At 37.7% G+C, this 11,600-nt stretch overlaps 1 protein-coding gene across 1 annotated transcript; it reads right to left on the bottom strand.

Moving 5' to 3' along the window:
- Positions 1-10,707, bottom strand: LOC119986175. The gene is made up of 20 exons (XM_038830732.1): positions 9,324-10,707; positions 9,060-9,188; positions 8,672-8,832; positions 8,327-8,537; positions 7,934-8,171; positions 7,700-7,850; positions 7,315-7,625; positions 7,099-7,123; positions 6,834-6,889; positions 6,546-6,676; positions 6,312-6,463; positions 6,057-6,209; positions 5,151-5,206; positions 1,902-3,283; positions 1,537-1,644; positions 1,321-1,436; positions 1,026-1,236; positions 696-933; positions 471-621; positions 1-387 (listed from the first exon to the last, which is right to left on the bottom strand). Exons 1-20 carry the CDS (start codon positions 10,591-10,593, stop codon positions 94-96), a joined length of 5,544 nt encoding a protein of 1,847 aa, XP_038686660.1. The 5' UTR covers positions 10,594-10,707; the 3' UTR covers positions 1-93.
- Positions 10,708-11,600: the final 893 nt, after the last annotated feature.

The following is an 11,600-nucleotide window of genomic DNA, read 5'->3' as shown; positions in this document are numbered from 1 at the left end:
AGGAAGTTCAGGAGGTGGAGAAAGAGTTTAACATTACACATTGTCATTACTCATATTATACTCCCCAGTCCAGATTTCTGTTGAGAGATCTTTCTACCGCGGTTCTAATGCAGTGATGCTTAGCTCATTTTTCGAACATGATGAAGAAGTCTCGGCTTCAGGCATATTCCTTTCTGTGAAAAAACCAGGCTGCTTTGGATTAGGCAATGAAGTTTCACTGTTCAACATTAGTACCACAGCTGACATGTTCGGTCTGTCTTCAGGTCTTTGTTGCACGCAAAGAAGACCGACATGGATGCATCGCAGCACTTCAGAGTGAACGAAAGAGTCGCCTAATGTACTATCAGTTAGTTCCAATGACTTCTCCTCAATCCAGAGTCTCCATGCCTAAAATATCAGTACATTAGATGATATAGTCAATAAGGATAGCGCAAAAAGTACTAATTAGCTTCTCTAATGTGAATTCTTACATGTCCAAGAAGATTATGGTTGTGATCAGGATGTGAAAATCCTCTGTTTTTCTTCCCACTCACTATCTCCAAAAGAAGAACACCAAAGCTAAAGACATCGGATTTGACAGAGAAAAGTCCATCGACCGCGTACTCCGGAGACATATAGCCACTGCAAAACATCAATGACAGCAAAGTTTAGCAACTCCATGTAGTTTGTTGCAAGGAAGGTTTATGTTCACTTACAAAGTTCCAACCACTCTATTAGTGTTTGCTTCAGTCTCATCAACCCCAACCATCCTTGCCAGTCCAAAGTCTGAAATTTTCGGGTTCATATCTTTATCTAGTAATACATTACTGGCTTTGAGATCCCTGTGTATGATCCTCAGTCTTGAATCTTGATGAAGATAGAGAAGTCCTCTAGCAATCCCATCGATAATGTGAAGCCGCTTCTGCCAATCGAGCAAGTTCCCTTTTATTTGATCTAAATCAGTTCATATCTCATCAATATCAGGTCACTGCATTATGAAATTAACATGATGAAAAATGAAGTTCTGGGTTATGAGAGACTCAAACCAAAAATAAAGAAGTCCAAGCTTTTGTTGGGCATGTATTCATAGACTAACAGTTTCTCCTCTCCTTCGATGCAGCACCCGAGAAGCCTTACGAGGTTTCTGTGCTGAAGCTTTGCAATCAATATGACTTCATTCTTGAATTCTGTCAGTCCTTGCCCTGAACTCTTTGAAAGCTTTTTAACTGCTATTTCTTGCCCATCTATCCAAGTACCCTGAAAATGACCATTTGAAGAGATTTCAAACATGTTGTATATAACCATAAACATCTTCTTTGAAGCATATAGTGTAATGTTTACCTTGTATACAGGTCCAAAACCACCTTGTCCAAGCTTGTTGTCGATAGAGAAGTTATCGGTGGCTTTTGCTATAGCTGCCAGACCAAATATTGGTAAATCCATCACATCCTTTTCACCTGCATAATTGGTCAGTCAATTTGGACAGGAAAGAAAGGAAAATTTGTATATCGGATAACAAAAGATTGAGAACATAAAGGTAAAAATGCTTATTTTTACCTTTCTTTCTGAGTTTATATTGCCGAATGCAGACAAGCAATCCCACTATTAGGAATCCTAATACCACAGAGCAGACTATGATTCCCACTAGCGTCTTCTTATTCATACCTTCTCAAAAAATGAAAACATGGTCTTAACCAGTAGTTGCATACCAGAAACCAATATTATTCAACTTATATCAGAAAAAAAAAAACCCAAAATGCAGAGGGAAAATTATGCTGTTGTTGGGTAAGCAAACATGAAAACCTGTTTAGACAACAATATGAACCTAAAATCCTAAGAAGATGTGGACCTTAAACCCTAAATTTTAAAAGCTTAAGCAGATGAGTTATGGATTTCATTCAAGTATCTAATATAATATGTACCTGGTTTTGAAGTTCCCATCCGTATGTAGATATCCTGTCCACCATCAAATCTTCTCATATCAAGAAGTTCACTAGACCAAACCAAACACCCAAGTCCCGTTTTGATATCAGAAGTTGCATACGCTATACAGGAACAATTTCTAAAACATGCTTCCTTGCACTCCTCAAGACTCATGCTTGTATTAAACCAAGAACCAGATGTGTCAGGCAATTTCAAGCCTGTCTGCCTCTGAAACCCATCTTTTCTTTGACAATCCACAGGACTCTCCCTCACACACCCACCGGACCAATTTTTCCTACCCCACTCTTGAACATTCTTGGGCACAAACCCTTCCATGCAATCACAAGAAGAAGAGTTGTTGACAACATTGCAGATACCATCTGCACCACAAACATTGTAATAGTCACAATCATCTCGTGGCGCTTCGTATATTCGTACCCAAGCATTAGTTTGTGTCCTTATGAATCGCTCAACAAACCCCAATTCGTTGATAACCAATCTTGAAACATAGACGCCCGAACGAACACACTTGTAGTAAACTTCATTTCTACTCATTTCAAATTGATAATTGCATACTGCAAGATTGGTTGTTGGCAGTTCAGGTGTTCCAGTGAAATGTAAACCATTCCATGACCCCAACCTATAATGTGCTGCTGATCCGTTCCATAGAAACATCTGTGGAAAGCCTCGAAGATCCATTCGTAAGGAGAATTGGCCTCGACCGGGATCTTCATTGCTGTTCCAAGATGTCAAGAATGTTTCATGACCACTAGTCAAATTCTTCCCAATCTTCATTTCGGGCAACAATGTGTTAGAAAGAAAATCAAAACTCTGCCACAAGAAATTCTGTCCACTTTTCACGACAAGATTCCCAGTGTCCAGAAGCTGTAGTACTGGATTTTGAGTACTCGTTGTATTGCTTGATGTCCAAACAACTCTGTTCTTGCCATTGAAGAGAACAAGAACTCCTTGATGGGTCAAATTCAGAGTCCCAAAAGAGTCCACCAGAGGAGTTTCTCTGTTAGCAACCCACACAATAGTCTTCACCAGAGATTTCTTGTACCAGATTCCTAAGTAATGATTCACTGAACCATCTTGTCTGAAGAATCCCAGCTCAAATGTTTCATCAGAGGAAAGTAGAGTCTGGTTCCCCCTCAAAGATTGGCTTGGACTCAAAGTGTCTAGGGAAGTGGATGTTCTTAACAGAAATTGCAAAAACAAGCACAGGAGAAACATTTTAGTGTTTGGTTCTCTCATACTTGACCTCCAAGCTTCTATTCTTTTTCCCCAAACAAAGAACAATATATGTGACATTAAGAGGAGAGACCAATTTGGATTAAGAACAGTAGCAGTAACAGTCTTACAGGTGTGAAGTTGTTTTCTGTTATTAATGTAGAAATTGTGCACCGAACTTGTTGATAGGGGTCTAAATGATAAAGCCAATGTTTGTGTATTGAATTGGTCAATCAAATTTCTGGGTATTTAAAACTATTGTACCTGTTTGACTGATTCGGTCCATTTATCTTTCACTTTTTAGTTTCTGCTATTGAAATAATCCACTTGAAACCAACGTTTAAAACATATGTCAAAATCTTTTTTTTTTTTTCTAATTGACAACGATGACGTACAAGTTTGCCCTTTGTGCATCGGGTCTAAACTCGAGTCGTCAGTTATGTATGCACAAAATTTCTCACCTACTGACATAGTGCGTTGGGTCATAGCTCAACGCATGGCCAATGACAATGGTATTGCTCACAGTGGGAATCAAACTCAGGAACATTCGAGTTCATATGGTTTAGCCTAAGAGTGTCCATAGTCGGTTTCAGTTGGTTTTTTTGACATAAATTTAACTGACCATTTGATCCGTTTTTTACTGTTTGATAAGTTTTTTTTTCCGAGTTTTCAATCGGCTATCACTAACATACATTTGGCAATAATTAACTAAATGATCGGTTCAGTTTGACGCAGTTTTTTTGGACAACCCTCGCCAAAAAAATTCACAAATTCGGTTATGACTGAAGTGGTTAACTATATTGCCATTATTAATGAAGATTGACTTCTTAGAATCCTCTCACACTTTGATGAACAAGAAATTCCTAATCACATGTTTAGTCCACAAGACTTTGGACTATTACTTTGGGAATCAATTGATGATGTGAATAAAGTCAATTCCTTGATTGAAACCAATAAAGGAAAAGCAGTTGAGAGATGGCTAGTAAGATGTTTAATGATGGAACGTACTATGGTAGGTTTGTATCAACTATCAAGTACCATCTACTTGAGTCTTGAAGTCTCTTTAATAATCCATCTAATGTGAGAAAGAAGTAGTGATCCACAATATTGTAGTGGGCCTAAGTTAGAATATGTCAGCCCCAAATTTGGGTATTTATTAAGATTTTAAAATGTAGGGTTTAAGGTCCACATCTTGTTAAGATTTTAGGTTCATATTGTTGTCTAAAAAGGTTTTCATGTATGCTTACCCAACAACGGCACGACTTTCGCTCCGCATTTTGAGAAGGTATGAATAAGAAGATGAAAGTGGTAATCATAGTCTGCTCTGTAGTATTAGGGTACCTTATAGTGGGATTGCTTGTCTACATTGGGAAATATAACCTCAGAAAGAAAGGTAAAAATGCTTATTTTACTTATGTTCTCAATCTTTTGTCATCCAATATAGAATTTTTCCTTCCTTTCCTGTCCAAATTGACTGACCAATTATGCATGTGAAAAGGATGTGATGGATTTACCAATATTTGGTCTGGCAGCTATAGCAAAAGCCACCGATAACTTCTCAATCTACAACAAGCTTGGACAAGGTGGTTTTGGATCTGTATACAAGGTAAACATTGCACTATACGCTTCAAAGAAGATGTTTATGTTTATATACAACATGTTTGAACTCTCTTGAAATGGTTATTTTTCATGGTACTTGGATAGATGGGCAAGAAGTAGCAGTTAAAAAGCTTTCAAAGAGTTCAGGGCAAGGACTGACAGAATTCAAGAATGAAGTCATATTGATTGCAAAGCTTCAGCACAGAAATCTCGTAAGGCTTCTCGGGTGTCGCATCGAAGGAGAGGAGAAACTGTTAGTCTATGAATACATGCCCAACAAAAGCTTGGACTTCTTTATTTTTGGCTCGAGTCTCTCAAAACCCAGAACTCCATTTTTCATAATGTTAATTTGATAAGGCGGTGAACTGACATTGATGAGATATGAACTGACTTAGATCAAACAAAAAGACACTTACTTGATTGGCGTAAGCGGCTTCACATTATCGACGGGATTGCCAGAGGACTTCTCTATCTTCATCAAGATTCAAGACTGAGGATCATACGCAGGGATCTCAAAGCCACTGATGTATTACTAGAAAAAGATAGGAACCCGAAAATTTCGGACTTTGGAATGGCAAGGATGGTTGGGGTTGATGAGACTGAAGCAAACACTAATAGAGTGGTTGGAACTTAGTAAGTGCTCCTAAAACTTCCTTACAGCACACTGCATGGAGTTACTAAACTTTGCTGTCATTGATGTTTTGCAGTGGCCATATGTCTCCAGAGTACGCGATCGATGGACTTTTCTCGGTGAAATCCCATGTGTTTAGCTTTGGTGTTATTGTTTTGGAGATAGTGAGTGGGAAGAAAAACAGAGGATTTTCAGATCCTGATCAAAATCATAATCTTCTTGGACATGTAAGAATTCATATTAGAGAAGCTAATTAGTACTCTTTCGCTATCCGTATCGAGTATATCATGTAATGTACTGATATTTTAGGCATGGAAACTCTGGATGGAAGAGAGGCCATTGGAACTGTAGACACAGCAAGATCACCAAAACAATCTCCTGGTTAGATCTTGGACACACACGAGACCCACTTGTAGAACACTACCAGTAGAACTCCGAATACACAGCAAGCTTTTAAGCTCTAACACAGATCACAAACCTCAATATAGAACAATCTAAGCAGAGATCAATCACAGAGAAATAAATAATCGTCTTGTTCTACAATAGAGAGAACAAAAAAGGAGTAAGAGCCTTCTAGACGAAACACACGTGGCTTACTAGAAACCACTTACAAAAAAACACGACATTATATAGAAGGTCAAAGTCAAACAAGGAAGTAAACTTAAGTTGTCTCGAGTAACACAGAACATACAGATGAACTACTAACACATGCAGATAAACACAAGTCTGGGCAAACCTCACACAGTTCAACAGGAACTAGCTGATGGGACCTTAGGCGACTCTTTCGTTTGCTATGAAGTGTTGCGATGCATTCATGTCGGTCTTCTATGCGTGCAACAATGTCCTGAAGACATACCGAGCATGTCAGCTGTGGTACTAATGTTGAACAGTGAAACTTCATTGCCTGATCCAAAGCAGCCTGGTTTTTTCAGAGAAAGGAATATGCCTGAAGCTGAGACCTCTTCGGCCACCTATGGATCATGTCCAAAAATGAGTGCAGCATCTCTACATTAGAACCGCGGTAGAAGAATCTTTCAACAGAAATCTGGACTGAGGAGTCTAATGAGTTGACATTGTTCTTGAGATTGCATATATGTTCTAAAGTGATAGAAGGTATACAAATAACACTGCTTCATGGAAACAATAATCTGATAATGTTGCAGAATATATGTTTGAAGACTAGGTGCTTTAGGCCAATGGAGATCAAATGGTTTCCTTCCAACATTTTTCACTGTTATTTCTCCTGTTGAAAGCTCTGTGTCACCTTGGTTTACAGGCGATGATGAAGGGATTGAATTAGATTTGGCATTTCTTATTACATCTAGACATATTGCTGAACATGAACGTACTGGTAACCCATCCGGTTGAACTTTATGGGTTTAGGGTTTATGGTTTAAGGTGCATGTTTGATTACAAGATTTCCATTGATGAGATATTGACTCGGATCAAATAAAAAAAAGCAACTTACTCAACTGGCATAACCGTCGCAGCATTATCGACAGGATTGCTAGAGGACTTTTCCATCTTCATCAAGATTCAAGATTGAGAATTATACATAGCGATCTCAAAGCCAGTAATGTGTTACTAGATAAAGATTCGAACCCGAAAACTTCGACTTTGGAATGGTAAGGATGGTTGGTGAAACCCCATCTCTTTAGCTTTGGTGTTCTTGTTTTGGAGATCGGGAGCAGGAAGAAAAACAGAGGATTTCACATCCTGAACACAACCATAACCTTCTTGGACATGTAAGAATTAATACTAGACAGAATCAAATAGTACTACTTCACTATCCTTAACAAGTTTGTGATGTACATCATGTACTGGTACTTCAGGCATGGAAACTCTGGATGGAAGAGAGACCGTTGGAACTAGCTGATTTAATAACCTCATGTCGTGTATAAACAGAATTACAATAAAGCACTGACCTGTGGGAAAGAAAAAAAATCAACTATCGAGCTGCTAACATCGTAATGGTGATTTCGTTGGTCGAGCAAGAATCAAGCTTGCTTGAAGAGGACTCTTGTTCATATGGATTCCTCTCAGTGAAAAATCCAGGCTCTTTAGGCTGAGCCAGTGCAATGTTGCTGCTCAACATCAGAACCACCTGTGATATGTTAGGTCTGTCTTCCGGGTTTTGCTGAACGCATAATAGACCGATATGGATTGATCTTAAGACTTCAAACATGATGGAATCAGAACTTTCCTTCAAAGACTCGTCCAACAATTCCCAAGACCTCTCTTCTTTATACAGTCTCCATGCCTGAACAAATCATAAAACATTCGTAAAATGTTCGATATAGAGAGGTAAGAAATGGTGCTGTTCAAGACACTTACATGACCGAGAAGGTTGTGCTTGTGGTCCGGATGAAAGAATCCCCGGTTTCTCTTTCCACTCACTATCTCTAGTGCCAATACTCCGAAGCTAAATACATCGGATTTCAAAGAGAATAGCCCATCAATTGCATATTCCGGTGACATGTAGCCACTGCAAGAAGTTTTTCAAGCAAAGTAAGTAATATGTGAGCAGTGTCTATATGACTTAGAAAGAAGAGTCGTGTAAGTTCTTACTATGTTCCAACCACTCTTTTTGTGTTGGCCTGAGTTTCATTTCCTCCAAAGCTTCTAGCCAAGCCAAAGTCTGAAATTTTCGGGTTCATATCATAGTCCAGTAATATATTGCTCGCTTTTAGATCTCGATGAATGATTCTGAGCCTTGAATCTTGATGAAGATAAAGAAGCCCCCGAGCAATCCCATTGATTATATGGAAGCGTGTAGGCCAGTCCAGTAATGCACTTTGCTTCTTATCTATCAATTTGCATATACATTAATTATTTGTTCAAAGATGAACCTATGAATTGCTACAACAATATCAGAAGATAAGAAATCACAGTGCAGGTGGAGACAATAAATGTTCTATGTAACACACTCCCTAGCTTTTGAGGCGTGGCTGAAAAGCCTACCGAAAATGAAGGCGTCCAAGCTTTTATTTGGCATGTATTCATAGATCAACATCTTTTCTTCGTCTTGAATGCAACATCCTAGGAGTTTCACAAGGTTCCGGTGTTGAAGTTTGGCAATACATAGGACTTCATTCTTGAATTCATCAAGACCTTGTGTGGATTCCTTTGAAAGCCTCTTCACTGCTATTTCTTGTCCATCTTTCAACATGCCCTGGAAAAACATTTGTAACAGTTAGAGCATCATAATCTGTACCACATCCCTTCTGGTGCCTAAACTCGGTGGCATAAATAAACCCCAACACCAATTACTACAAAAACCCTCATAGACTGCAATTGAAGCCATACCATGTAAACAGGTCCATATCCACCCTCTCCAAGCTTATTATAATCAGAGAAATTTTTAGTTGCAGTAGCTATAGTAATAAAGTCAAACTGAGGCAGCTCTAAATCTTTCTCTCTGCTTTGATCAATGAAATCTCTTTCAATTTGACGCATAGACATCCCTTCTGCACCCATAAATCAAGTAACAAGTTCTTTCTCTTTAGATTACACTTTACATATTTCCAAAATCAAAGACGTAAAATGTTAAATATCACGTAAGGCAATCAAGTTGCTTCACAATTAACAAGAAGAAACTCGTTACAAAATGCTTTTGAAAAATGTATTGGAAATGAAAGATAAAAATCTAATGAAGTGGCCTTTTGGACTTTTTTCAAGTGAGCTTTGTTGTTACCTTCTCTCCTGAGCTTCTTTTTCCTCATGCGCAAAAGCAGGCATAGTCCCATGAAAATAAATCCCATAGCTACTACAGGGATGACTATGAACAACGCCACTCTCCTTCTGTCGGAACTACTACTTGTGTCTGAATAAGCAAAATTAATTTTAAATATCAAGAACAAGAAGTATATAACAATATAACTAGAGATCAGTAAGAATAAAACGGTCGTTGTTAATTGATTCTTCAAATTGAATATAATGTGACAAAAGGATGCCATACCTAATTCTGAAGCAGGCAATTTGAGAAAAAAATCTTGCCCATTTTCAGTGTACTGTCTGATATCAATCAGGTCTCCATACCAACGCAAGCATCCAGTCCCATTACTGATATCCAAAGTTGAATAAGCTTTACAAGAACAGTCACTCAAACAAACCAATTCACATTCTCTTAAGTCCATAGTCCTATTAAACTGAGCCTCCCTTGTATCAGGCAACTTCACACTTGAAATCCTCCTAAAACCCTCTCCACCCCCACAAGTCATGTTACTCTTCATCACACACCCATTAGACCAATCCCCAGACTCCCAATCTTGCGGAAATTTCGGCACAAACCCTTTCAAGCACTCGCAGGCAGGTGAATTGTTTATGTTGCAAGTACCATAATCACCACAAGTCCCATAATTGTCACAGTTATCCATTTGTGCTGTTAAGTATAAATTCCAACCTTGCGTTCGAGTAGTCCATGTGAAACGCTGCAATATACCTTCATTGTTCAACACCATTCGAGTAAAAACCGAATTATTTGTGAGATCATATCTATAATAAATCTCCCTCTCATTCATCACAAACTTATAAGTGTAAATTGGGTTTGGCTTCAAATTAGGCATTCCACTAAACCTAATTCCATTCCATGGACCAGACCTAAACACAATATTTTTACCTTTCCTTATGTAGATTTGGGGATACCCACTTGTATTCATCTGGGTTGTCGAATCGCCTGGTGAAGGATCGTCCAAACTAATCCATGACCTCAAGACTGAATCAGATTTAGTAACCAAGTTTACCCCAAATTTCACTGCAGGCAGAAACGTATCAGTCAAGTGATCAAAACTCTGCCACAGATAGTTGTCTTCATTGTCATCACTTGATTCTCTGACAACAAGATTTCCAGTCACCAATAGCTGCGCTACTGGGTCTCGAGCTGCTTGAAATAGGCTTGAATTCCACACAACAATATTTGAGCTATTGCGAAGTTGAAGGACTCCATTTGGTGTGAATTCCAAAACCCCTGACGAATCGTTGAGAGGAGCTTCTCTGTTCGCCATCCACACAATTGTTTCATTGGAGAACGTGTACCAGATCCCCAAATACCTGTTCTTTGAACCTCCAATACTGAAGAAACCCAGTCCGAAATTCCCATCAGACGAAATTATTGTTTCGCCATCCTTAAGAGTCCTATTTGCAAGGATTAAATCACCATCAACAGCCACAGAAGCTTCAAACACACAGAACAGAGAGAACCAAAAGCAGAGTATTGTGAACCCTTTCATGGGTTATCTCCACATTACTTCTCTAATGGGGTTCTCTCTTGATTTTAGTGATCGTTTCTTGCTTTCTTTTTTGGCTAAGGTAGACAAGGCACACAATCGCCGGCTCTTTTTGACCGTTCTGTGATTGTTTTTGTTTTTGTTTTTTTTGAATTGAAGACCCAGAAGTCAAAAGTATTCGTAATATAATTTGCTTCAAGTTGGGGTTGGTGGGCCAAGAAAAAAAAAAGTTATATAGTCTTCTAGATTTTCTATGACGTGTGTGTGTGAACATATATTTGTTTGTATTTTTTTATTTATAGTGCACAACATTCTTTATTCTATAATTTCTTGGCACTCAATACAATAGTTTGTAGATTAATATTAGTTTTTGTTTGGATTAATTGAGTTGTTACAACTTACAACCATCATGATAGGAAGAAAATTGCTCAACTTTAGTGGGCACTTTCATAATTTTAAAAATAGTTATTAAAGATACTAATCATACATTATAACACAAATATTCTATCTAATTCTATCCGCGTTCACATCTATATCTAGGTATACCGTGTGTTCTTCACCAAACAGATAATATTCACTAGCGGAACCGCTGGCACATATCGGTTGATCCGCTGGCCAAAAAGAAGCTTCTTTTGCAGCGACAACAACGTTGCTGGTTTTTTTTTATTATTGTTTTTCAAACTGTGGGACCACCCATAGAATTATTACCAAATTTAATTTCTTTCTTTTTAATCCTTTAACTAATTAATATTTTCTTTACTAATATAAACATAAACATTATAATATATAACTCAAAACTATTATATTATTATTATTATTATACTTAACAACAAAATAAGTCATCTTATGAATAAATCATTAGTATTTTCTTAAAAATTTATTAATATTTTATAAATAGATAACTTTATTAATATTTTAAGGTAATTATTTTCATTTTGATGTAAAAAAATTTAATAATTTATACTTACAAAAATAATTTTAATAAAAATTATCTTTATTAGATTAATTTA

Source organism: Tripterygium wilfordii, chromosome 19 (assembly GCF_013401445.1).
Source record: "Tripterygium wilfordii isolate XIE 37 chromosome 19, ASM1340144v1, whole genome shotgun sequence".
Lineage (NCBI taxonomy): Eukaryota > Viridiplantae > Streptophyta > Magnoliopsida > Celastrales > Celastraceae > Tripterygium > Tripterygium wilfordii.
This window is presented reverse-complemented; position numbering and strand designations above follow the sequence as displayed.